General features: G+C 39.8%; 2 protein-coding genes and 2 long non-coding RNA genes across 6 annotated transcripts in view; all 4 read left to right on the forward strand.

The window, feature by feature from the left end:
* The first annotated feature begins 1,806 nt into the window (after positions 1-1,806).
* LOC146973574 (uncharacterized) lies at positions 1,807-2,890 on the forward strand. Its single transcript, XR_015037688.1, has 4 exons — positions 1,807-1,962; positions 2,293-2,389; positions 2,542-2,644; positions 2,785-2,890. It is a non-coding gene; the product is annotated as an uncharacterized LOC146973574 (long non-coding RNA).
* A 5,391-nt stretch (positions 2,891-8,281) lies between these two features.
* Positions 8,282-8,905, forward strand: LOC146973575 (uncharacterized). Its single transcript, XR_015037745.1, has 3 exons — positions 8,282-8,379; positions 8,514-8,616; positions 8,759-8,905. It is a non-coding gene; the product is annotated as an uncharacterized LOC146973575 (long non-coding RNA).
* Positions 8,906-13,816: 4,911 nt separating this feature from the next.
* On the forward strand, positions 13,817-17,701 carry npy4r (neuropeptide Y receptor Y4). Its single transcript, XM_085799019.1, has 2 exons — positions 13,817-13,930; positions 16,173-17,701. The coding sequence occupies exon 2, from the start codon at positions 16,243-16,245 to the stop codon at positions 17,593-17,595; it is 1,353 nt and encodes a 450-aa protein (XP_085655145.1). The 5' UTR covers positions 13,817-13,930; positions 16,173-16,242; the 3' UTR covers positions 17,596-17,701.
* Positions 17,702-20,011: 2,310 nt separating this feature from the next.
* Positions 20,012-27,830, forward strand: part of mcph1 (microcephalin 1) — a 29,979-nt gene continuing 22,160 nt past the window's right edge. For 2 of the 3 annotated variants that reach the window (XM_085800231.1, XM_085800232.1), the window contains exons 1-11: positions 20,012-20,125; positions 21,163-21,412; positions 21,872-21,933; positions 22,015-22,106; positions 22,207-22,325; positions 22,427-22,508; positions 22,876-22,987; positions 23,072-23,203; positions 23,310-23,390; positions 24,269-25,405; positions 26,753-26,862. In XM_085800231.1, coding sequence (XP_085656357.1) covers positions 21,900-21,933; positions 22,015-22,106; positions 22,207-22,325; positions 22,427-22,508; positions 22,876-22,987; positions 23,072-23,203; positions 23,310-23,390; positions 24,269-25,405; positions 26,753-26,862 — 1,899 coding nt within the window. In that variant the 5' untranslated portion in view covers positions 20,012-20,125; positions 21,163-21,412; positions 21,872-21,899. The remainder of the gene's footprint in view (positions 20,126-21,162; positions 21,413-21,871; positions 21,934-22,014; positions 22,107-22,206; positions 22,326-22,426; positions 22,509-22,875; positions 22,988-23,071; positions 23,204-23,309; positions 23,391-24,268; positions 25,406-26,752; positions 26,863-27,830) is intronic. The other variant, XM_085800233.1, reaches the window with a different exon arrangement.

Genomic DNA, 27,830 nt, shown 5'->3' on the forward strand with positions numbered 1-27,830 from the left:
TCAGGTTAAATATAATTATGATCAACTCAGTTATTTTGAATAAATCATTTATGTTAATTTTTCACTTTCATATGTTTTGATATTTGGGATCCTATTTCTTTCAGTTGCACGTCTTATCTTTTCAGATTCAGATCTTAGTTTTTTACAGTTTCACATTTCCTCCCTCTTTTCCAACTTTCACTCCATCCTTCCTCCCTTTTGCTGCAGCTGCAGCTCAAACAAACTACACTCACGGCAGGAGGCGGTACATCAGACGACAGACTGACAGGCTGCTGTCGCATTTACTGTACAGTAATTCAGCCTTATGATATCGAGGAATATTGTAATTTCAATCCCGATTGAAGATCGTTTTATTGCCCAGCCCTATTATAATGTACTCTTTTTTTTTAAATCCATAAAATCCTACACTTGAAGATGATTTGGCGGCCCACTTTGCGGCCTTAACGTGTACAGATGAATCATTTAGATCCTATATACGTTCCCTGAAGGCAACGTGATAGGGGAAGGCCTGTTGGTTGAGCTGTCTGTCATAATGTCACGCCCCCCACGCTAGATTAGGGTCAAAAGTCTGAAACTGAAAAAGGAAGATCTGAAACCGAAAAAAAGATTTGAAACTGTAAAAAACTAAGATCTGAATCTGAAAAGATAAAACATGCAACTGAAAGAAATAGGATCCCAAATATCAAAACATATGAAAATGAAAAATGAAAATAAATGATTTATTCAAAAGAATTACCAGAGTAGATCATAATTATATTTAACCTGAAAAAACTTTTGTACATTTATTTTTTATTTTGAATACATGGATGTATTTTTCAAAATTCAAGATCAAAACTTGAAATTTCAGTTTCAAATTTTACCTTTTCAAGTACAAAACATTTGACCCCAATTTAGCTCCATAGTGTACTGATGAAAACTGGCAGGTAACCGTCTAGTTTTGTGGGTAACTGGCCAAAAGCATTTTGAGAGGGACCCAGCGTTACCACTTGAAATGTCTGTGTTACAACTGACCCTGCGTTAGGACGTGCTCCGCTCTCCCCTACCTTTGGACAGAACCAGATCAGCTGTTTCCTAGTCATCATGCTATGACAAACTAAGCTAAGATGCCTCCTGGCCATAACTTCGTGGACAGCTACTGTGTGAAAGCATCGTCTAACCTCTCATCTGACTATAAAATGTTAAACTGTTCCTCTGACATTAAATTGTACGCTCAAGGCTAAATAAACTAATTCAATTTTTGAAGAGACCAAGAGATGGCAGATGGAGACATTTTCTCAAAATTATTTGTTTTAAGATTATTATTTTGATTATTGATATCTCACCACATTGATGTTTCAGGTTCAATCAATGTTTGTCCTTCTAATCTCTCAACATTTCTTGAAGGAAATTGGTCAGGATTCACAGAGTTGGGAGTTGTCATGACGACATGTTCCCATGCCGGTCTGCCGTTCTCTTCACTAGGCTACTGAAAGAGCTCTCTCGGTCACTGAGGATTTTTTTTTTCTCTTTGAAGTTTTGCTTCAACTCTTAATCTTAGTTATGTTTAGTTATAGGCCTATTTCACAGAATGGTCACTGTTGAAGTGTGTCTCATTCACAGTTAAACTGAACCAAATATCTGGAAATTCAATGTTTGACCACAGTTTCTTCTGCTGTTTTTCACTAATGTGCTCCTATTTACTTTTATTAAATAAAGTGAATAATGTTTCTAAAATCCAGCTTCCTTGTGTTAGTGGAAATATATGTCTGTTATTGGTGAAAATGTCATGATTCAGCGAGGGATGCCTTCAGACATATAATCAAGAAATTGCTGCTTTCTCCCACCTTAAACAAATATTTGAGTCACATTAATATTGAAACAATAATAATGCTGCAGGGGGGCACATCTTAGATATAAAGCCACCATCAGAGCACCCTGACACACCGTTGTCCTGTTCATTGGGTCACATCACACCTGAGGATGGTGAGTATTTTACACCTCACATTTCAATTGGGAAAGTCTTCCATGGTCTTGAATCAGTGTTGAACTTTTTAAGATAAGAAAAAATGGTATGTAATTTTAGATATGGATAAAAACATGAGTCTTTAAAGTCATCATTGTTGTCTAGATTACACTTGATATATTGTGGCATAAATACAAGTAATTGAGTTTAGCTTTACAATTACTCAATTCCTTTTCAGTCCACATGACATCTTTAAAGGATGCTCTGAGTGGAGGTTAAGTGCTTTGATATATTATAGAGACTTTTAAACATGCACCATGTTTATTGATGTCATGTGTTTACCTCTTAAGGCATCTTTCCAAGTGCTTGCTTGTCTTTTGGGACTGGTTGTCCTGTGCCACTCCACCTGCCTCTTTGAGCCGAACAAAGGGAACGAGGAAATGCAGTGTGAGTGGCCATGAACACAAACTGTAGAGAGATACAACTTACTGTAACTGTAACTTACTTAACTGTAGAACCAGACCCATGCACACATCTGAACACACTGAGGATGATTCACTGCAGCAGATCTATTACAATATGTTTATCCTCACATGCAGCTTGTGTGGACTTTCATGGGGACCAGCATGAACTTCACTCTAACTGGGAGAGAGACTGCATGTCCTGCACTTGCTACGCCCATGGCTTTGGCTGCTGTTACAAGTAAGTTTTTCATGCCTTTCATTATGATCAACAGATAAAACACTCTTATGTTTGGCTCCACTCAAAATAGACTATGATTTTTCTCTGCTTGTGGAGATATTAATCTTTGTTTTTTCTCTGTGACCTTGATCTGAATGTAGGGAGGAAGGCTGCGAAGGGGCCAAGTAAACACTTACTGAAGTGACCTCCAAAATGCATCGTTGATAAAAAAACTCTGTTTTATCCACATGTTTATGGTGTGTTCTCATACAGTAAATTACCAATAAACCAAACTGCATCGACTGTTTCGTTTCTGGCCTGCTCTTTGTTTGTTTTACTGTATTCACATTAGGAGTCACTTTTGGGATGTAATTGAATGGATCCACCACTGTGTGACAGCAGAGCTTAGCACTCAGAGGGTCTCCACAACCACAGGGCTTTAACACTCCAATAATAGCCTCACTTCTAGCCGCTGTCTCTGACAGAAACGTTCTGGTTGTTATGATGTTTAGCTCCTTCTCCAACTCTCGTCTCTGTGGATTCACACCTGTTCAGAGGATCATTTTCTCCTTCTTACTGGCATCACACAGACACTTCACTCAACCAGCGCACTATGTAAGTGCTTCATTTACTCAGAGTGATCTTTGTTAGGAAAATTATTCTTTTATTAGTTAATGAGTTATGAAAAGGCTGTCTTTCCTCTCGACTTAGTGTGCACAGATATGCAGGTGTGCCATAGCAAATGTATCTTTCTTTTAAAAATGTTTGAACAATGCATGGCCACAATAGTAATCTGCAGAAGGCATTTTTTACTATGCATCCAGATTTCACCAGGTGAACATTAGGGAAAAACCTGATATGAGGTAGACATTATGGGTCTGCTTTAAATGAATGTTTCAATACTGTGCAGAGATGTGATTATGTCACGGGGGTATCACCTACAATCCCTGACACCTTCAGCGGGGAATAATGAGGTTTGAGTCCTAATCTCAGATTCAGACACCACAGTCTCAGCTGCCGTTTATTTAAACACATTTACAATAAATATTGCTCCAATACATCAGATGCGCGATTTGCTGCAAGATGTTCGTTAGTCATTGTAAACCATTGGATGTATGATGTAAACACAGAAGAACATCTCGCAGAAAATCTTGCGCATGCGCACAAACATCAACAGAGCCACTGGGAGCAGGGGCGGGTCTTGGTGGCAAGAAATCTGAATGGCCACCCTATGTGCCCCCCAAATTGTCATTGATTTGTGTTAATGTCAATCACTGTGTAAAGCTCTTTACCACTGTTATGTTCACTGTACAGAGCTATAAGCACAGACTTCTGACTAAGGCTCTTAATCAGCTCTGTACCAGCAAACATAGTGTTCTGTGTAGGAAATAAAGAAAATGGTGTAAAATTGTTATTGTTCTCAATTTCACCATTTGAGTCAGGCTTTTTCTGATTATTCTGCATACATTGACTGTTACACAAAACACTGAGATGTTTATTGTACAGAGTTGAGCTCTAACTACTAGATAAGAGTATAAGATATAGACTTTGAGAATTTTTTGTGTTACTTATTCTGCTAAGACTTCTTATTTACAAGATAGGGTTGATTATTGATCAAGCAGATTATTGATGAAGCAATCAATGGCAGCCTTCATTTTTGTTACTTTTGGATGCCCCCCCCCCCCAGATTCACTGTTGTCACCCTCTGTGCCCCCCACCAGAAAATACTCTGTACCCGTCCATGACTGAGAGCTACTACTACAACAAGGCTAAAAACAGAGATCAAGTTATTTTTTTCCGAACAACTTTTTCATGTCGCAGCTTCAGGGCACTTGGGTCAGTACGGACGAGCAGTATGGAGGTATTTGGATGTTTCATAGTGTGTGTTTTGGATGATTCAAAAGTGAGCACAATCTGCCGCCATTATATGAAAATCCATCCCATGAAACCTGTAGAGTTTGTTCAACCAAGCCCTGACTGCAGAAACCCTGGGATGAGGAGGGCAAAAGGATGAACTCTGTACATAACCTTGTTCTCAACTGATCTATGTTGTAAATTCCTATAGGTAAAGCAACAAAGGGGGTTGCCACAACATCACTTGTGGGACACACATCCGTTGAGTATCGCACCCTGAACTCATCTTATGAATAGGAATGAGATAACCAGAGGCATAGGATGAAGTATCAGAAGGGGCTGCAACCACTGCTCAGTGGGCACAACCCTGAGCTCGTAGACTGTCGTGTGGTTCTGTGTTGTGTCCCTTCTCTATACAGTACCTCTCTATAGAGAATAAATCATTGTGCATGATATTTCATTGGTCTTGTTTTTTGAGTCTCCACAGGCAGGTATACATTTCCACAACAAATGCAATGGTGCAGTGGTGGAATCTGGTCAAAGGAAAATTATGTTCAGCTATCTCTCATCTCAGAGCACTACTTTGTCATTTACATTTCTCTGAGGAAGAAAACAAAAATATGATAGAGAGCAGTGCCAGGTCACAGTGTTCCTTATTCTGCAGAGATTTTGCTCTGGAGGCGACTGATCACAAACAACCACATGGTGGATATGCATCAGTGCCACATCCTTGTGACATGTTCAAATTTGTCCATTATTGGGTTTTGTTTTGTTTTTTTCATTTTTCCCCGCTGGTGCTCATGGTTCCTCAGCTCTGTTACAGCTGGTTGTTACATCTGGTTACTGGTGACATTACACCTGCCTTCCCTCCCTGAACAAAGGGTGATCAATGCTGTGCAACCCTGCCTGCAGCTCACACAACACTCTGACATTGTAGGTTTGCAATGATGCAGTGTGAAGTGACTAGCATCAGAGTACCTAAACATAAACATGAAAAACAATCGGTAAAGTAAAAAACAGACAAAACACATTATTTACCTCGTTGGCTGCGTGCCCTGTAAAGGAATTATCTCTGGTCTTTTGATGTTTCTTTAACACTTAACCACTTAAAATGTTCAGTAACTTAACTTTTTTAGCTTTACTACAGCACATGTGTGTCTTCACCTTCGTATGTTTACTTCTCACACTCAGTTTCAGAATGTCAGAATAAAAATGGTAATTTCAAAATAAAGGTTGACAGCCCGCTTACAACAACACAAATAAGCCTACACAAAGACACCAGCCGCATGTAGACAATAATAACATAAACAATGACAAATGAATGTTTATCAGCAACTGTGGTCCACTGTTACTGCTCTGCTATGTTGGTGGGCCCCTGACTTTTCCACTTTTTTTCTTAGACTACATAGTATTATCATTTTTTATTTAGCCTACTTTGTTTTGATGCTAGTCAGGGTCTTATGCAGAATAATTCAGTCATACAAAGATTAGACTACTGGGGTTTTTTGTGGGCCCTACTCGGTCCTTTCTCCCCTATACAACGGCCCTGCGCCTACGCTGCCGCAAAAAAATGCTAGACCATGCCAGGACCCCAGAAAACCACCAGTCTATGCGCATTACCCACAGCTGCCGAATCAACATCATATGCTGGTCGCCCTCATAGCCTATCAGTCTTTGCTCTTTGCTGGCTGCCACTCACTATCTTGGTGGCGGCGGCCGACTGGAGGAGGCTCTGCCTTTATGCTGTTCTCTCTCTGCCACCTGCTGGCCATGTCTTCCACCTGCATCAACCTGATAAAACATTGGGAAATGAGTTGGATCTCATAATACTAATAATTTTGTACTTCTGTAAGAATGCCATTTGTTTGCATGCAGAAGGCCTATTGCTCTTTCGTTTTGTCTCTCAGGATCCCTGATGAAAATGAAGTGGATCTTCTTGATTAGTGTGAGTTGCTTGTGGATAAGAAGGCCTACTCGTACAAGGTGGTGCTAGACCCACCCAAAAGAGTTTTTAGCTAATTAAACACACTTCTCAGTGACTTACAAAAAATGCAATAGGTCCTTTTCATCGTTTAAATTTTATCAACATGTTTATGGTGTGTTCACATGCAATAAATAACCAATATACTGTACAAAACTGCTTCAAGTCTGTTTCCTCTGGCCTGCTCTTTGTTTGTTATAGGCTAACCTTTGTAGGAGAATAGGAGGATGGTTGGGATGTCTCTGGCTCTTGGTGAACATCTGCTTGGCCTGGTGGCGGGTCTATGGCAGTGCTTCGCTGCTGAGGGGTTAACGCTTCTGTTTCATGCAAACAATTTCATGAAATTCTATCTATATCAATTCTATCAATATCCTATAATACTGTATTCAGAGTGACAGTGTTGAGGGGAAAAAACTACAAAGTAGGCCTACCGGTAATCTAATTACTGTAATCAGATTACATTTTAGAATATTGATCTGTGTTGATGTGGGCACATGTAGCCTACACAAAAAAATGAACAAGAGTCAAAGAGTAAACAACAATGTACAGTAGCTGCAACAAAGTCTGAATAGGCCTGTAGGATGTTTTATTATCGTTGCACGTGACGTAACCGGCTGGGTTACCAACCCCGCTGTACTGTAAAGGCCTGTGAGAGGGACCCAGTCTAACCACTTGAAATGTCCATGTTACAACTGACAGGATGTGACCTGCTCTCCCCTTTGGACAGAACCAGGTAGCTGTTTCCTTCTGTTTCCTAATCATGCTATGATAAACTAAGCTAAGATGCCTCCTGGCCACAACTTGATGGACAGCTACTGTGTGAAAGCATCGTCTAACCTCTCATCTGACTATAAAATGTTAAACTGTTCCTCTGATATTAAATTGTACGCTAAAGGCTAAATAAACTAATTTAATTTTTGAAGAGACCAAGAGATGGCAGATGGAGACATTTTCTCACACAGTTATTTGCCTTAAGATTATTATTTTGATTATTGATATCTCACCACATTGATGTTTCAGGTTCAATCAATATTTGTCCTTCTAATCTCTCTTGAAGGAAATTGATTAGGATTTACATGGTTGGGAGTTGTCAAGACGACATGTTCCCATGCCAGTCTGCCGTTTCTCGTTGTGCAACAGGAAAAACACGTTCTCTTCACTAGGCTACTGAAAGAGCTCTCTTGGTCACTGAGGTTTTTTTTTTTTTCTTTGAATTTTTGCTTCAGCTCTTAATCTTAGTTATGTTTAGTGATAGGCCTATTTCACAGAATGGTCACTGTTGAAGTGTGTCTCCTATACATTCACAGTTAAACTGAACCAAATATCTGGAAATTCAATGTTTGACCACAGTTTCTTCTGCTGTTTTTTTCACTAATGTGCTCCTATTTACTTTTCTAAAATGAAGTGAATAATGTTTCTAAAATCCAGCTTCCTTGTGTTAGTGGAAAGATATGTCTGTTATTGGTGAAAATGTCATGATTCAGCGAGGGATGCCTTCAGACATATAATTAAGAAATTGCTGCTTTCTCCCACCTTAAACAAATATTTGAGTCATATTAATATTGAAACAATAATAATGCTGCAGGGGGGCACATCTTAGATATAAAGCCACCATCAGAGCACCCTGACACACCGTTGTCCTGTTCATTGGGTCACATCACATCTGAGGATGGTGAGTATTTTACACCTCACATTTCAATTGGGAAAGTCTTCCATGGTCTTCAATCAGTGTTGAACTTTTTAAGATACGAAAAAATGGTATGTCATTTTAGATATGGATAAACATGCACCATGTTTACTGATGTCATGTGTTTACGTCTTAAGGCATCTTTCCAAGTGCTTGTTTGTCTTTTGGGACTGGTTGTCCTGTGCCACTCCACCTGCGTCTTTGAGCCGAACGTAGGGAACGAGGAACAGCAGAGTGAGTGGCCATGAACACAAACTGTAGAGATACAACTTTACATACTGTAGAACCAGACCCATGCACACATCTGAATACACTGAGGATGATTCACTGCAGCAGATCTATTACAATATGTTTATCCTCACATGCAGCTTGTGAGGACTTTGATGGAAACCTGCGTGAAGTTCACACTAACTGGAAGACGGACTGCATGGAATGCACTTGTTACCCACATGGCATGGGCTGCTGTTTCAAGTAAGTTTTTCATGCCTTTCATTATGATCAACAGATAAAACACTCTTATGTTTGCACTCTACACAAAATAGACTATGATTTTTCTCTTCTTGTGGAGATATTAATCTTACTTTTTTCTCTTGTGATCTTGATTCGACTGTAGCGTGGAGGAGTGCTTGGGGGCCATTCCCGAGTAAACCCTTAATGAAGTGACCTCCAAAATGCATCGTTGATAAAAAACTCTGTTTTATCCACATGTTTATGGTGTGTTCTCATACATTAAATTACCAATAAACCAAACTGCATCGACTGTTTCGTTTCTGGCCTGCTCTTTGTTTCTTTTACTGTACTCACATTAGGAGTCACTTTTCAGATGTAATTGAATGGATCCACCACTGTGTGACAGCAGAGCTTAGCACTCAGAGGGTCTCCACAACCACAGGGCTTTAACACTCCAATAATAGCCTCACTTCTAGCCGCTGTCTCTGACAGAAACGTTCTGGTTGTTATGATGTTTAGCTCCTTCTCCAACTCTCGTCTCTGTGGATTCACACCTGTTCAGAGGATCATTTTCTCCTTCTTCCTGGCATCACACAGACACTTCACTCAACCAGCGCACTATGTAAGTGCTTCATTTACTCAGAGTGATCTTTGTTAAGAAAATTATTCTTTTATTAGTTAATGAGTTATGAAAAGGCTGTCTTTCCTCTCGACTTAGTGTGCACTGTTATACAGGTGTTGATGTTGGCACATGTAGCCTACACAATATGTCTTATATATAGAAGAAATTTTGTTCAAAATGACCCAGAGTCCAAGTCTGAATAGGCCTGTAGGATGTTTTATTATCGTTGCACGTGACGTAACCGGCTGGGTTACCAACCCCGCTGTACTGTAAAGGCCTGTGAGAGGGACCCAGTGTAACCACTTGAAATGTCCATGTTACAACTGACAGGATGTGACCTGCTCTCCCCTTTGGACAGAACCAGGTAGCTGTTTCCTTCTGTTTCCTAATCATGCTATGATAAACTAAGCTAAGATGCCTCCTGGCCATAACTTCATGGACAGCTACTGTGTGAAAGCATCGTCTAACCTCTCATCTGACTATAAAATGTTAAACTGTTCCTCTGATATTAAATTGTACGCTAAAGGCTAAATAAACTAATTTAATTTTTGAAGAGACCGAGAGATGGCAGATGGAGACATTTTCTCACACAGTTATTTGCCTTAAGATTATTATTTTGATTATTGATATCTCACCATATTGATGTTTCAGGTTCAATCAATATTTGTCTTTCTAATGTCTCTTGAAGGAAATTGATCAGGATTCACAGAGAAATTGCTGCTTTCTCAAATATTTGAGTCACATTAATATTGAAACAATAATAATGCTGCAGGGGGGCACATCTTAGATATAAAGCCACCATCAGAGCACCCTGACACACCGTTGTCCTGTTCATTGGGTCACATCAAACCTGAGGATGGTGAGTATTTTACACCTCACATTTCAATTGGGAAAGTCTAAACATGCACCATGTTTACTGATGTCATGTGTTTACGTCTTAAGGCATCTTTCCAAGTGCTTGCTTGTCTTTTGGGACTGGTTGTGCTGTGCCACTCCATCTGCGTCTTTGAGCCGAACGTAGGAAACGAGGAAATGCAGTGTGAGTGGCCATGAACACAAACTCTAGAGATACAACTTACTGTAACTGTAACTTACTTAACTGTAGAACCAGACCCATGCACACATCTGAACACACTGAGGATGATTCACTGCAGCAGATTTATTACAATATGTTTATCCTCACATGCAGCTTGTGTGGACTTGGACGGAAACCAGCGTGAACTTCACACTAACTGGAAGACGGACTGCAAAACCTGCACTTGTTACACACATGGCATGGGCTGCTGTTTCAAGTAAGTTTTTTATGCCTTTCATTATGATCAACATATAAAACACGGTAACACTTTATTTTAAGGGGTCCTTGTTCCTGTGTAGTTACCTAATTAATTACAGTGTAATTACCTATGTAACTGCATGTAATAGCATGTACTTACATTGTAATTACATAGTGTATTTTGGTGTACTTACAGGTCCTTGTTACACTTGTAATAAGAAATGCTTGTTACAATACCTGGTCAAAGTGGCCTCTCTCTTTGGGGAAGGGGTACATCTGCAAGAAAAATGGGTGAAACCACAACCCATGTTGCCTGGGAAAACTTTTCCATCAATCTTCCTCTTGCCTCTTGAGTCTTGGAACATTTATGCTGTTTCACAACTTAGTCTATGTAACAGTTGTGTTAATACACCGTTGTTACTCTTTGATACAGTGTAATAAGAACATTAAAGTGTACCTGCTGGGATACCTCAGTTCTTAACCATTAACTGCAATAACCAGTGTCTTCGATAGTGTACCACGTGTGCTGTTACACAACTTAGTATATGTAACAGTTGTGTTAGTACACCGTTGTTACTCTTTGATACAGTGGAATGAGCACATTAAAATAAAGTGTACCTGGGTCGGGATACCTCAACTCTTACAAATTAACTGCAATAACCAGTGTTTTTGTACTGTCTTTGAGGGTTAAAAAAGTGTGTGCTTTTGTTCAAAGAAACCACGTCCGAGTGAGTGGTCTTCTCTTTGGTTCAGAGAAACCGCGTCGAAGTGAGCGCTCGGCTCGTCAAGTCCAGCTATGTTGTGTTTTTTCTGTTGCAGGCTCACTTCTCATGCTCGGGTGTAAAAGTGAGCACAGACGGCTAAACAGACTGCTAAATAATATTGTTGGATGCTTTTGCCTTTGGGAATGTCTATCTGTGAGTAGAATATGTCAATAGTGTTACATGATTGTGTATTTTTGTAATTAAGACATGATTAGTTATGTTTTCGGTAAATATACCTTGCTAGCTTTCAGTCTATGCTAACTCTTTTCATTTTGTTAATCTGGATGCTAATTGAAGTGTAGCTACCTATTCATGCAATGCTACTGTAAGTACTGTAAGTAAATTGTGTTTCTGTGATCATTTCAGTTTTACGGAGGAGAAATAGAGGACTCCATTAAAGGACAGGAAAAGATCAAGCCTTGTGGTTTTTTGGGGATAATAAAAATAAAGGACGATAAAGGAAAACTGAAATGCATTTTTTTGAGTGTGTGGTTTTATGCATACAGATTGCTGCTGATGTTTTCAGTTCCATATGAATTGAGTTATCCAGCATTGTCTCATTTTCTGAAAAAATGCTATTCTAGTTATTGGTTTATGTAAAAATACTTGAGTACCAAGTTTCTGCATGATGTTACATGTAAGTATGTAGCAGGTACACTTTATTTTAATGTGCTTATTACACTGTATCAAAGAGTAACAACGGTGTACTAACACAACTGTTACATATACTAAGTTGTGTAACAGCACACGTGGTACACTATCGAAGACACTGGTTATTGCAGTTAATGGTTAAGAACTGAGGTTTTCCCAGCAGGTACACTTTAATGTTCTTATTACACTGTATCAAAGAGTAACAACGGTGTAGTAACACAACTGTTACATATACTAAATCGTGTAACAGCACACGTGGTACACTTTATTTTAATGTGCTTATTACACTGTATCAAAGAGTAACAACGGTGTACTAACACAACTGTTACATATACTAAGTTGTGTAACAGCACACGTGGTACACTATCAAAGACACTGGTTATTGCAGTTAAGGACTGAGGTATCTCAGGTACACTTTAATGTTCTTATTACACTGTATCAAAGAGTAACAACGGTGTACTAACAGAACTGTTACATATACTAAGTTGTGTAACAGCACAACAGGTACACTTTATTTTAATGTGCTTATTACACTGTATCAAAGAGTAACAACGATGTACTAACACAACTGTTACATATATTAAGTTGTGTAACAGCACACGTGGTACACTATCAAAGACACTGATTATTGCAGTTAATGTTTAAGGACTGAGGTATCCCAGCAGGTACACTTTAATGTTCTTATTACACTGTATCAAAGAGTAACAACGGTGTACTAACACAACTGTTACATATACTAAGTTGTGTAACAGCACACGTGGTACACTTTATTTTAATGTGCTTATTACACTGTATCAAAGAGTAACAACGGTGTACTAACACAACTGTTACATATATTAAGTTGTGTAACAGCACACGTGGTACACTATCAAAGACACTGGTTATTGCAGTTAATGTTTATGGACTGAGGTATCCCAGCAGGTACACTTTAATGTTCTTATTACACTGTATCAAAGAGTAACAACGGTGTACTAACACAACTGTTACATATATTAAGTTGTGTAACAGCACACGTGGTACACTATCAAAGACACTGGTTATTGCAGTTAATGTGTAAGGACTGAGGTATCCCAGCAGGTACACTTCAATGTGCTCATTCCACTGTATCAAAGAGTAACAAGTGTGTATTAACACAACTGTTACATAGACTAAGTTGTGTAACAGCACACATGTTCCAAGACTCAAGAGACAGGAGGAAGATTGATGGAAAAGTTTTCCCAGGCAACATGGGTTGTGGTTTCACCCATTTTTCTTGCAGATGTACCCCCTCCCCAAAGAGAGAGGCCACTTTGACCAGGTATTGTAACAAGCATTTCTTATTACAAGTGTAACAAGGACCTGTAAGTACACCAAAATACACTATGTAATTACAATGTAAGTACATGCTATTACATGCAGTTACATAGGTAATTACACTGTAATTAATTAGGTAACTACACAGGAACAAGGACCCCTTAAAATAAAGTGTTACCTAAAACACTCTTATGTTTGCACTCCACACAAAATAGACTATGATTTTTCTCTTCTTGTGGAGATATTAATCTTTCTTTTTTCTCTTGTGATCTTGATTCGACTGTAGCATGGAGGAGTGCTTGGGGGCCATTCCCGAGTAAACCCTTAATGCATCGTTGATTAAAAAAAAACAACTCTGTTTTATCCACATGTTTATGGTGTGTTCTCATTTACAATACCAATAAACCAAACTGCATCGACTGTTTCGTTTCTGGCCTGCTCTTTGTTTGTTTTACTGTATTCACATTAGGAGTCACTTTTGGGATGTAATTGAATGGATCCACCACTGTGTGACAGCAGAGCTTAGCACTCAGAGGGTCTCCACAACCACAGGGCTTTAACACTCCAATAATAGCCTCACTTCTAGCCGCTGTCTCTGACAGAAACGTTCTGGTTGTTATGATGTTTAGCTCCTTCTCCAACTCTCGTCTCTGTGGATTCACACCTGTTCAGAGGATCATTTTCTCCGTCTTCCTGGCATCACACAGACACTTCACTCAACCAGCGCACTATGTAAGTGCTTCATTTACTCAGAGTGATCTTTGTTGGGAAAATTATTCTTTTATTAGTTAATGAGTTATGAAAAGGCTGTCTTTCCTCTCGACTTAGTGTGCACAGTTATGCAGGTGTACCATAGCAAATGTATCTTTCTTTAAAAAAGGTTTTTGAACAATGCATGGACACAATAGTAATCTGCAGAAGGCATTTTTTACTATGCATCCAGATTTCACCAGGTATGAGGTAGACATCATGGATCTGCTTTAAATTAATGTTTCAATACTGTGCAGAGATGTGGTTATGTCACGGGGGTATCACCCACAATCCCTGACACCTTCAGTGGGGAATAATGAGGTTTGAGTCCTAATCTCAGATTCAGACCCCACAGTGTCTGCTGCCGTTTATTTAGACACATTTGCAAAAAATATTGTTCCAATACAACAGAAAAAATAAAATCTTGAAGTGTACTTGTTCTGTACTGCATTTTTGCTCTTTTACATTCCAGTTCAACTCATTAAGTTTCAAATATAACAATATTTTACATGTATGTTTTCTACTGATGAAATGTAATGGTGCAGTGGTGGAATCTGGTCTAAGGAAAATTATGTTCAGCTATCTCTCATTTCCCTGTTAAAGAGCACTACTTTGTCATTTACACTTCTCCGAGGAAGAAAACAAGAATATGATAGAGAGCAGTGCCAGGTCACAGTGTTCCTTATTCTGCAGAGATTTTGCTCTGGAGGCGACTGATCACAAACAACCACATGGTGGATGTGCATCAGTGCCACATCACTGTGACATGACAGGTTCAAATTTGTCCATTAATGGGTCTTTTTTTTCTTTTTCTTTTTTTCTTTTTTCCTCTGCTGGTGCTCATGGTTCCTCAGCTCTGTTACAGCTGTTTGTTACATCTGGTTACTGGTGACATTACACCTGCCTTCCCTCCTTGAACAAAGGATGATCAATGCTGTGCAACCCTGCCTGCAGCTCACACAACACTCTGACATTGTAGGTTAGCAATGATGCAGTGTGAAGTGACTGATAGCTAAGTGTGTGTGCTGTTAATGGAAAATGACAGGCTCATTTTCCTCGCGATGCTGGATTTCACAGCACATGGCAGAGGTTCCGGGGGAGAGAGTTGGTATCCATTTTTAGGATTTTGACAATGTCATGCCCTTTCACTTCAGCATCGCACACAATCTATCATCTATGCTTAAATGTCTGCATAGTAACTCACTGTTGTTGAAACTATTGTGTTGTGTTTCAGTCTTGAAACCGAACTGGAGGCTTCTAAAAAGTCTGAGATCGTCAGTAATAAGACGAGAAAAGAGAAGTAGCAACTTCAGTGCTGCTTAATACGAAATCCTGATAAAAGCATTACACAGTAAACATTGTCATCCTCTGTGTGAACTGTGTACAGATACTGTATAAACAGCAAGATCTCCAAATTGTAGAAACATGAAAGAAGGTGTACAGGAGGGTATAGTGTCATTAGTGGGGAGGGTCAACAGGAGCTGGCCAGATAGTTGACTATAGGGATCAGGAGCAGGAGGCGGGTGGACTACCAACAGGCGCTGATGAAGCCTGGGCCACCGACTGAAGATCAAGAGCTTTAGGTGATGGGACCAGTGGCAGGAAACCAGGGGCTAATGTTGGCTGGATTGTAAGCAGGAGATACAACATCAGCCGGGAAGATGGACAAACAGGCAATTTGGGATCTGGAGCTGGAGGTGACCAGATAGCTGAAATGAGACTAGGGGCTGCTAATGGGACATGAAGAGCAGGTGTAATGTCGACTGGGAGCTGGAACAGAGGAGGCATCGCACCAGGATGGCCAACGTGGGAATAGACAAATCACCTTAGGCTACAGGATTCAGGAATAGATGACTCAAAGAGCAAAACCATAAGCTCTAAGAGATGTAAGGGAAACATGAACAGGAACAAGATGAATAAAATACTGACATGACAAAACCTGACATAACAATCCTACAGCCATACTACTAGCTTGGCTAAATATAGAGCATAAGGGTGTTTTAATGACAGTGCTTTCTTGAACAAATTGTCACAGTGTCTTAGGCTACAGTAAATTGTAAAAAAAAAAAAATCCTCACAAGTTGCAGCTTTCCTTTTCTCCACAGCTGCAAGATGAACTTGAATATACATATCACTTCTACATGAGCAGTTCCTTTGAAGCTCCGCAAGTGAATAATGTATTTTTCTCTTGTCTCCCTCTGTGCATTTCCTCTCTTTGTTTCAGATGCATGTTTTCAGAGGGCTGGGATGGACTGTTTGATCCTGGAGGCTGGTGACACTGAAGTCCTGGTGAGATGTCCTTTAGTGGCAACACGAGCACGAATCAGTCAGCGACAGCTTGGTCTCTGTCCTTGAACAGCTCCAGCTCTGCACACTCACTGCCATGGGAGGAGGGAAGGACCGGTCATGAGCCTGTGCAGGAGCGGCCGGGGAATGAGAGCGCGCTTCTCTCAAACCTCTTTGTTCTTGGGCATGAAGAGCAGTGCCACATGTCTCCTGTCATCACGGGGTTTCTCGTAGTGTGGTACAGCATCACAATGGTTCTGGGGCTGGTGGGGAACATCGGCCTCATCGGCATCATCACCCGTCGCAGAGAAAAAGTCAATGTCACTAGCATTTTCATCTGCAACCTGTCATTCTCTGACATTCTGGTGTGTGTCTTCTGCCTGCCCTTCACCGTTATCTACACGCTAATGGACCACTGGGTGTTTGGGTCGCTGTTATGTCGGCTCGTGCCGTTCATCCAGTGTGTGTCTGTGACTGTCTCTGTGCTGTCTCTAGTATTCATTGCTCTGGAAAGACATCAACTCATCATTAACCCCTCTGGGTGGAAACCCAGCATTCCCCAGGCCTACACGGCGGTCGTCCTCATTTGGATTCTTGCATGCTTCACCTCTTCGCCTTTCTTGGCCTTTCAGCTACTCACAAATGAGCCCTACGCGAATGTAATCCTGCCCCAGTCTCCAATTCATCACCAAGCCTCTCCTCAGTCCTATCTCAATGTGTCTCCACCTCAACCCGTCTCCTACACAGACAACTCATCCGTGGTTCCACATCCATATCGCAGTCTTTTATCTTATGTCCCCTCAACTCCCCACATGGAGGCCTGTCTGGAGCACTGGCCATCCCAGCAACACAGGCTGGCCTACACCACATGGCTCCTGCTTTTCCAATACTGTGGTCCACTACTGCTGGTCCTGCTCTGCTACGTTAGAGTTTTTGTGCGCCTACGCCGCCGCAAAGAAATGCTAGACCGTGCCAGGACCCCAGAAAACCATCGCATGACCCACAGCCGCCGAATCAACATCATGCTGGTCGTTCTCATAACGGTCTTCGCTCTTTGCTGGCTGCCTCTCACCATCTTCAATGTGGTGGCCGACTGGAACCAGGAGGCTCTGCCCATTTGCCACCACAACCTGCTGTTCTCTCTCTGCCACCTGCTGGCCATGTCTTCCACCTGCATCAACCCCATAATCTACGGCTTCCTCAACTCCAACTTTCGACAGGAAGTAAGAGAGGTGTTCCTGCACTGCCTCTGCCACCCACTGGAGGAGGAGTGCGAGCATTTCCCTATGTCCACTGTGCACATGGAAGTGTCCCGCACTTCAGTGCCTCTCCAGCACAGGAGCAACTCTGTCGGACTCTGACCCAACAGATGCTACTGCAGTAGGATGTAGTCGCATGTAGACTGCACAGCTGTAGGACTAACTTCTACTGTTTGTTCCACATTAAACAAAAGTGCAGCAGTTTTGATAGTGGTTTTAAGTGCAACCCTTTTGTCAGTGAAGTGTCCAGTATAGTGTTGGTTTATCTTATTCTGCAGTAACTTGTAGTCACAAAAGGAGCAATTTAATTAATAATGTCAAGTGTATACCCTGTGACTGAATCCCAGTTCCATGTTTAATAGTGATAATCAGCATTGCACTCATTACAGAATACTGTTTTTTTTTTTCTTTTCTTTTTTTGCAATTACTGTAAATAAGGGATAAAAAAAGGAATCAACATATTTGATTTGTACATTTTATACTAACATGAAATTACCCAGTTGGTTGTTATTTAAATTTAAGAAAAACAGAGCAAAATGTCTTCAAGATGTTTTTCCTCATGTCTTGAAGTATTTTGGAACAACTCTGGAAGCTGCAGCGTATGTTATCAACACGCAGAGAGGTGACAAGAAAGGAGAAAATGAGAGACATAACAGGTGAGATTCAGAGAGAATATGCTGTGTTCGCTGAATAGGCCTTTTCACAGCACATTTGGACTTGGAGAGGCACAGGTGCTGCTAATAACATTAACAATGGTTCTGTTGTGTTCAAGTGCACCAGTGTGACAATGAGCCAGCGTGCATAACACACTGACTCTGCAACTGGAGCATCCATACATCCATTATCTATACTGCTCATCCATATAGAGACTGGAACCAATCCCATCGACATTGAGCGTGGTTGGGATTCACACTGGACAGGTTGGCAACAGCAAAATGGAGTCCAGCCATCATGCACTGTATTATTTACTCCTGTGATTTTCTTACTGACATGTCAACGTGTCCTCAGTGTAAAACTGATGAGTGTAAAAAATTTTGTGAAAGTACTGTGGCACTTCCAGCCACCTATGATAAAAAAAGGAGCAGTTAGGATGTTCTCGATGCACGTGGTGCACTATTAAGACACCTTATGTGTTGATTTTTCACTTAAGCTGTCATGGAATATGTTGTTCTGAAAAGTAACACATGCCTTTTGAGATATATACTGAACATGAGTGGACTGGTGCTGTTGTATTTCTGGTATTTTATAGTATTACTACTTTTACTTTTATATTCATGACGTTGGTAGCCTACTGTGAAATCAGTGTGTTAGCTTAGTGAAGAAAAATGCATTGTGTTTGGTGATTAATGTGACTTTAAGAGGTAAAATGTAACAGTTTATAAAATCGTTGAATGAGAGTTTAATCTACAGCTGTTTGCTAAATAAATAAATAATATCCAATGTGTATGCAAGGCAGCCAATGTTAAAATGTGTTAGTTTAGGATTTTATTAGCCAGGGTGTCTTTGTAGATGCACTATTACTAAAACTACCTCAGTATTTAGTATTTCTTAAATTATAATATTTGAAAATTATTATTATTAATTCTATCTATCTGCTTAGTCCAGCAGCTACTGTGAATGTATGTAGCAAACTAGAATTAATTAATGCATTGGAGTTTTGTCTCCCCTAAAATAACGCAGGCATCAAACGTGCCATGACTCCCAAAGCGTATAATCAGTGTTCATTATTGATTGTTTGATTCCTCTGAGGCTGTCTTGATCTGCAAAGTCTATGAGATGTCTGCAGAAGTAGGTACGTACACTTTTGAAATATTTTAGAATTTATGGTATTATAAGTACTACAAAATTACACTTGATAGGCTAAAAGTCATTCACATTTAAAAGATAGGTGGCCAATGAAGTAGGCCTACACTCCTCAGAGCACTTTTTTTTCTCTCTCAATTAACTTTATTGAAAAGGCATTGAACAATCACATGTACAGAGAGCATCAGACAGGTGCTCCATAAAATGTCACATTAATCAGAGAAAAATAATAGTACCCAATTTATGCTTATGGATATGAGCAGTATTAACAATATTTAAAAAAAGATATAGGCTAATAATACTCATAAAATATAGATAAACAAATACATAAAATGACATGGGGATAAGAAGAAAGGAAACAGAATAGACATGTATGCATTAGGCTACTCTTCTTTGAAAAGATTCTCATATAGATTTGTAGTTGTGACGCTTTGTTTAGTATCAATACATGTTATGGTTTTCCATTAAATTCACATGAAAAACTTCATGTTGGGGGAGACTTTTGAATGTTTACATTACATACATTGCCTATGGAATTTGCCGTACAAAACCAATAGATTTGTGATATAAGTAATATCATGTTTTCCATGGTCAAAGTAGGCTACATTATAACACTTTTACAGTCAATTAAAAAAATGTACACTGCTCAAGATCCTAGAGCGACTGTAAAGAGGCCAGAGGTGACGTACACGTCTTCCAGCTGTAAGCCAATCAGCTGCCTCCTGTCCCAGAATGCTTTGCAGCATAAACTGCACGCGCGAATACTGGACCATCATGTTATCAGGTTTTAGCTGAAAACGTCGCAATTTAAACCTCACTGGCGTTAAAAGTAAGTACAGAAAAACTACCGACGAAATCTGGTCGATATCCGTGTTCATGTCCACGTATTGCCCGATAGTCAAAAAGGGCGTGATACGTGTGTCAAAACTTTACGGAAGTATAAACTCACGTTAGCCACAGCAGCAACATGCTACTAAAGTTAGTTAGCTCAGCAGTTTAGCAGCTAAACGTTGCGTAACCAAGCACCAACGTTAGAGTTGAGCCTGACAAGCCATGTAGGAAACATTTATAGATGCGGGCTGAAGTCACAGGTGTTTTATCAACGTATGTGCTGTAAGTAGTGCACTGTACACTGTGACTAAGGTCAAAGGTTGTCTATATTTTTCACTAACTTTTGCTGTTGTTAACGGTTAACGGTCAAGGCAAGGCAAGGCAATTTTATTTGTATAGCCCGTTTTTACAAACAGTTTGTCTCAAAGGGCTTTACATGGCATCACAACAACATCCTCTGCCCTCAGACCCCTCACATCGACTGAGGAAAAACTCCATGGAAAACCCTTTTATCAAGGAATGTTTAAAAAAAAAAAATAAGTAGGTGGGTGGGTGGGCATACCGTGAACATGATAGATGCATAGAGAAAAAACTTCTTTCCTCCACCAAAGTCAAAGTATTTTTATTGTCCCAATTCCGAAACAGGGAACATGGTTTGCAGTCAGGTAGATGTGCACAGTGCACACAGAGACATTCAAACACACTGGACAACAACAGATAACATGTCATAGTGGGCAGATTAAAAGAACCTTATAGTAGGGATAAAATACAATTAAAAAGTAATATATAAATAAACAACATGAAAGCGTGAAGTGCAGATGCAAAGTATCCAGCAGGTGTAGATTTCAACAGCCTAAATAATCTGTGAAAATAAACATAAGCACCGTGTCAGGTTTTTGAATTGAAATTAGACCGATTATATCCAATATATTGACATTACAAGTTGATGTAAATTCAGTGCAGTTAGATGAGATTGTTATGCACTGGGCAAAACCTTCATGGATGTTTTTAATCGGTCCCTAATCGATTCTGCAGCATGTCAAAGACCCCTAACCTACAGTCAGAGTCATCGGTCTGAACGATCCTGAAAGACAGGAGCAGCCCTGCAACAGATGGTCCGGCTCACACAGAGACCTGCTCATGAAGGGACGGGACACACCAAGGCAGTTTACTGTAAATCCTCACAGGAACTGTGGCAAGTCCTCCATGGTAGTTGGATCAACCCCTCTGCCAAGTGCCTTGAAGAACTGCACACAGAAGAATTGGTGCTGATTTAAAGGCAAAGGTTGGTCACACCAAACATTGTTTTTTTTTATGTGACAGCTATTTGTGTTATTATTTCTGAGAGCATTCTCAATTCTTTAAAACGCAGCACAGCTTTTGATTAAAAGCTTGTGTCTTCACTCGTTTTCTTATGTTTAGTCAATAAATGATTGGTTGATTGACAGAAACTCTGTTCATTCCTCTGCAGCAAAATAAGCCTGAAAGTCGCTGCCAGCGGCTTGTTTTTCTCCGTTTCAAATCACAACTCACAAGTTTTATTTTAACTTTTTAGACTTGTAAGACTCTTGTCTAATTCTTCAGTTAACACAATTTAATGGAATGACTACAACAACAATAATTATTGTAGTTTATAATAACAATTAATTATTATGCATTTTTTCTGGACCAAGCAGCTGAAGTAAAATTCTTGTATATTGCGAAAACTTCCATCTCAAAATATATCTTTATTGTTTTTGTGTAGGTAATTCTTGGACCTAAGGAGGCAAGTAATGACCACCAGCAACAAATGTTCACTTCTAAAAGGTACTGTACATGATCTTAGTTTTACTGCAGTTTATCCAGGTTGGACGTTATGGCTTATAACTCTCTTTAATGTGTCTGCAGATGTCGTCGCCTATGTTGATGTGTGGTCATCAGACAAAACAGCGAACTATTCATTATCATTTGTTCAGCAGCTGCAGGAAATGGGTGCACAGGTGAGACCACAGGGCACTTAAACACATTTTTACTATACTGCATATTATTTACAGACAGCGCGTACATATCGCCAAATTTAAATCTGCCTTTCCTTTACAGATATCGAAAACTTTCAATAAACAAGTCACACACGTAGTCTTCAACAATGGTCATTCAGCTACATGGACAAAAGCCAAGAAAGGTCATGTGAAGCTGGTCTCTGTTCTCTGGGTAGCCAGGTAACCTCAACAACTCTGTGATGTTTTCTGTGATTGTATTGTTATTTTACAAGATGTGTCTGGGGATCATTGTGGCTTATTTTTGGTGAAATGTTGTCCAGATGTCATGACGATGGTGTGCATGCGGATGAGGAGTTGTATCCAGCCTTAAACGAAAGCAACCCTGTGTTGAAGAACAAGAAAGTGAGTAGAGTTAGGTTTACCTATGATGTTTATGTTCATTTAAAGCTGTCGTTGTAAATGTATTTAATTTTGATTCAGTTGCTCAAGTCTTTTCCTCACTTGATTCAGAATTTATAAATGAGATGTCACGTAGTTGTATTTTAAATGTTGATCGTGGTCATGATTGGAGATCGTTTTATCACCCAGGCCTATAGATAATACATAATATCTTTTAAAAAGATCTATTTTGAAATGACTGCTCTAGGAGACTTGAGTGAGAGAATGATTTGTTCATTGTTAATCATAATACCATTTAGTTTTGCTCTTTAAAGTATTCAAATGTGCATCTATTTACTTCCTATTCTAAAATTGTGTTTGATTCATGTAGCATCGCTGCATGCGGCCGAAAGATTCTCCAGACAGGACACCTGAAAATGACAAGCGCATGAGGAAAAAGTTAGACAAGATGATGAGAGACCTTGTTCCAAATGAACCTCTGGGTAAGAGATTATTGCACCTACTGTATGGAAATGTTTTATTAAGACCAAAGGATGTAGATTATCGTCTGACAATCATTTCTACAGTTACAGATGTGTCGCCCATCATCATTGATGAAGAGAATGGAATAGTCTATAGCCCTGCATTGAAAAGATCAGACTATATGGCACAGCGTTTGAAAGACATGAAAGAGAAGCGGGAAAACCTCTCACCCACTGGTATGTGTATCAGCAGATGTGCAGGCTGATGAATTGATAGGGCCTTAAAAACATTTCAACACTTTTGAAATGCCAACCAATTCTCTCAAATGTCACTGTCTTTCAGCTTCACAAATGCTTGAATCCTGCTCTCCCACCGGACTGAAACCCGCTATTGGAAGCACACCGACTGTCCTCAAATTAATGTGTAAGAAAATTAAGTGTGATCAGTAAATTATTTTATCTATCTCTGCCTAATCCCAAGTTCTGTTTCTAAGTTTCTAGGTAAATTGCAGCATTTAATATGATATAAAAATGTGTGTGGTCAAAATGGCTACGCACTTCCTATGATGAAGAATATAGTCAGTATGAGCTTACTATCAGAGTTAGTTTGTAAATAAAGCCACAACATTAGGACAGATGAACCCATATGATGCAGCATGAGATACACTTTGTAGTTGGAGTAAACATCTTGGCAAATTATTCATATATTAGTTCATGTTTGTTTCTCTGAAGCTCCTGAAATAAGAAGTGAATGTTTGAATTTGTTGAATATATTACTTAATGAGTCACATGATGCTCTTAGGCAAAAAACTACAGAGAATCACATCTTCTATTTGTGTACGTTTTGCCTAAAGATGTACTCTTTAGTGTGTTTGTGGCATTTTACTGTTTTAAAAGCTGCCTTATAAGAATCTAGGGCGATACTAACAGTAACTGGCAGACACAAAGCGACAATGGCATCCCATTGGAGTCAGCTTCTGAATGTGCAGTATTTACTCTTGTTTTGCCCTCATTGGCTCTGACAGCTAAGAAAAATATCCTGGTCTTTGAAACTTGCTACATGAGCAATTTTCTTCTTCAGCTCCCTGTTTACTTCAGCTTTCACAGTTGCTATGTAGCGGACAATGTTGGTGTGTGAGCTTTTGAAGCACAAGCAGAAGTCTTTGGTTTTATATAGTGGGGGTCAGTGGGAGCCACTGACAACCCTGCTAATCACACTAGGAAACTCAACACAGGCAGTGACCCAGCGGTAGCTGAGAGATGCATAAACCCCTAATGATCATTACTCTTTCTCCAATATAGATGACCAGTCAGATGATGATTCCAGTGCTTCTGCCGCTGAGCCTGGTTGCTCACCTGATAAAGAAGAAGGGAGAACACAAGTTACTGACCATGACCATCTTGAAAAACACCCCAGGAAAGGTTCTGAAAAGCCCTGGCTGCCCCCCTGCCGTGAGGTGCCAAAAAAGATCCCAAGTCCTTTGAAATTCCCTGTCCTGGAGGACAAAAAGGACAAAGAATGCAGTAGACAAAAAAAGTCAAGAAGGGCTTCAGTCAGAAAAAAACCTGCAGAGAAACACAAATCTGCAGACTTATTAGAAGCTCCGCCCCAGGATACTAGATCTGATAACAGTAAGAACTCTCAAAGAGAAAAATCACCCGTCCCATTAACTAACAAATCTGAAAAGGGAAAGCAAAAAATGAAAGCATCTAAATCGTTTACAGAGATTAAGAGCAGTATTTGTCCCGATGATGTGAATTCTCTCAGTTGCCTCTCATCACCCGCTGTTTCAGGTGATACTGCAGTCGAACTGGCAAAAGAAGCTGCTCCTCCGTTACAAAAACAGAAGATACACAAACGAGCCAGACCATCACTTTCTACCTCAGTACGATCTTTAAGCCTATCTGGTGAATCTCAGAGTGTCGCCTCAGTTTCAACTGAGGATGATAATGTGTTTGAGGACTATTTCTCCCCAGCTAACCACAGCAAGAGGTCAAAAAGACCTCTCATGTCTGGACTAGTTGAGGACATAGACATTAAAATTCCTTTTGAGTTGGACTCCACCACACAGACGAGAAAACAAAGAAGAAGTGAAAGCATTGGATCTGAAACTAACAGTAAAAAGAAAAGGAAACTTGAAGAAAAACAGAGTGGTAAAGAACACAAAAACAAGCCGTCTGATGCACACGGTCATGCACAACAAGATGTGAAAGACCATCAGCCTGCAGTGAATAGTCCAAGTGCCAATGTAACACTTGTGGCTAAAAGGCGAAGACAAAGCACCTTGTCATTCACAGCCACCAGATCAACTACAAGTGATGCAGGAAAACGGAGAAGAGCATCTACACCAGGCCAACCAACAGCGTTAACAGAGGATCACACAGTCTCTGAGCTGCAGAAAACCTCTGATGTCAGTGTCCTTTCTCATGTCTTGGAAAGTGAGTAATAAGGCTGCCAGAGTTTAGAACGTGCACATTAATAATAATATTAATGAATATTATTATTATTAATAGTAGTGTGCATGTTAATAACCATGAACCTCATGCTCAGATTTTCAATCAAACTATTATCAGTTGTGTTTATGTTGGTGGGAGACTTGTAACTGTGACTGTAACTATAGCTCCAAAAGCAATCATTCTTTCAGGGAATACTTTAAGTATATGATTCAGTCCAGCTATTTTCTTAAGCTGACCTTTAACTTTGAATGTCACATTTATAAAAAAGAATAAAGACAACTTAATAAAGAAACAAGGGCTTTTTAAATTGTACATCTTTGTAATTTTTTTTATCTACTTGTGCTTTCCTGTAAAGGCCTAATTACTTATTTAGTTCTCAAATCATCTCTAGCTTTCTCCCACAATTTAAAGCCATGTACACAAGGTGCTGTTGCCTGCAGGTGTTATGTTTGTCAGTGATAGACTCATGACTATTCCAACTCATGAGGCGTGACCCCCATGAATGGGATAAGTCTAGTTTTGAAACTGGACAGTTTCAAATATTCAACCAGCATTTAATGCTTTTCAACTCAGTCTTGCTTATCTATTTAAAAACTACTGGTGTAAGTAGATCTTACAATATCCGATATGACTTAAAGCAGAAGTAAGCGATCAGCCGATGGAGTTAGCAGCCCCCGCCCTCATCATGGATCTATTGGTCCTCGTCCCTACGTCACCACATTCACGCACATCCGTTGGCTGCACACACAGCCCTTCATGCCGTTCTTTCTCCTCATTGGATAAAGCTTGTAGGATACAAGGAAGTATACAAGAAGTTTTCTCCTCGGCTTACAGCAGAGCAGAGTGACTGACAGACCCGTGTTTCGGACCAAACACTCTATGTAAGTGATTGCTGTCGGAAGATATAATTATTTAAGACTTATATTAACACAAATATTCCGCTTACTTCTGCTTTAATGTATGAAAGAACTTTTCAGTATCACATTTTAAACTTTGGTCACATTGTGCCCCCATTTCATAACATTTAGGTTTCAGCTACTGGTAAGAAAAAAAAAGTCACTGTGTTACCTGATTTGATTTCCTCATATTCATGAATAAAATGTGAAAAACAGAAATTAATTGTGATTCAAAAGTTACTTTTTTTATTTGCTAATTTCTAATCAAATTAAGTAACAGTCTGTTGGGGATCTTGAATTAGTAACGTACATGTGGTGTAACGTAGCAGAGATGAGCCAACATGAATACACACAGACAGCCCCTGCTGTGTGATAGCTTGAGTGACACACCCCCACACTGTTTTCAATTGTTTTTCTTTGTTTTCACATGTAGGTAGAGGAAATGAATGTACAGTTGCAGCTGGCTTAACAGAGATCTCCTCTGAAGGTGAAGGAAGTCAAAATAAGCAATTCAGTCTTCAAAAAATGGTCAACAAAACAAAGGTAGGAAGATGCAGATCATTTTTGAAATACAGTTTTCTAATTTAGCTTCAATAATGTTGATTGAGTTTAAAGACTACTGCACAAATGCATGTTGACATTGCATTTCCTCCAGTGTTGTGGGGGGGTAAAATGAATGAGACTGGAAGTAGAGGATGTTATGAGTATTAAGTCATCAGTAGGAAGCTGTGTGATTCATTGAAAGTTGCTGCTATGACATCCTTTTGCTCATTTTTACAGATCCTTGTCTGCTCATGACACTCGAGTGTCTGGTAGATTGCACGTAGCTCATACAGTACGTTGGAACAAGGCTTTTGTTTTTTCAGTTGTAACTTCCATCCAGCTGCAACTTAGCATTTTTATTCTTACTTCATTACAAACATACAGAAAAGTGAATGAAGTGTAAAATTAATTCACTTGAGTTCACTTCACTTGATTTATCCTACAAAACATCTGTAAGTGCAGAAAATTACAACAAACCCTGACTTAATGGTTTTTTGTAATATAGGAAGTTCAGGACATAAAGTCAACATCAGTAGTGTGTGTGTGTGTGTGTGTGATTCCGTTTAAAGTATTTCCTCCATAAGGTCATACACTTCCATAGCTGTGGGTGTTTTTGACGCATCTAGCCAAGATGTTCTGTCTGGTCCTGAGGGCTTCCTGTGTTTTTGCCTCTGTGATGGTAGCGTACAACTTCCTTGCTTGTGAAATGCACCTGGGCTCTGTTTTCGTTACACTAGTAACCTCAACAAGCTGCAGCTTAAAAAAAAAAAAGCAAAGCGTGACGTCATGCTCCCCAGGGAGCTCTTCCGATGGGTTGACTTTATGGTAGCCTCATTACAGAGATGATGTAGTTGCTGTCTTCCTTTTTATGACGATCATGAGAGCAGACTAATGTCCAAATAAGGTGGTCAAATGTATGCAGAGTCTGTAACTACAGCCATCTGTAGTGTCGCTCTTGAAAGCCACAC

This window comes from Trachurus japonicus, chromosome 15 (assembly GCF_045865225.1).
Source record: "Trachurus japonicus isolate A0001 chromosome 15, Traja_1.0".
NCBI classification, from domain to species: domain Eukaryota; kingdom Metazoa; phylum Chordata; class Actinopteri; order Carangiformes; family Carangidae; genus Trachurus; species Trachurus japonicus.

Coding starts and splice junctions, on each gene's coding strand:
- npy4r (XM_085799019.1), top strand. CDS start 16,243: ATGTCCTTTAGTGGCAACACGAGCACGAATCAGTCAGCGACAGCTTGG.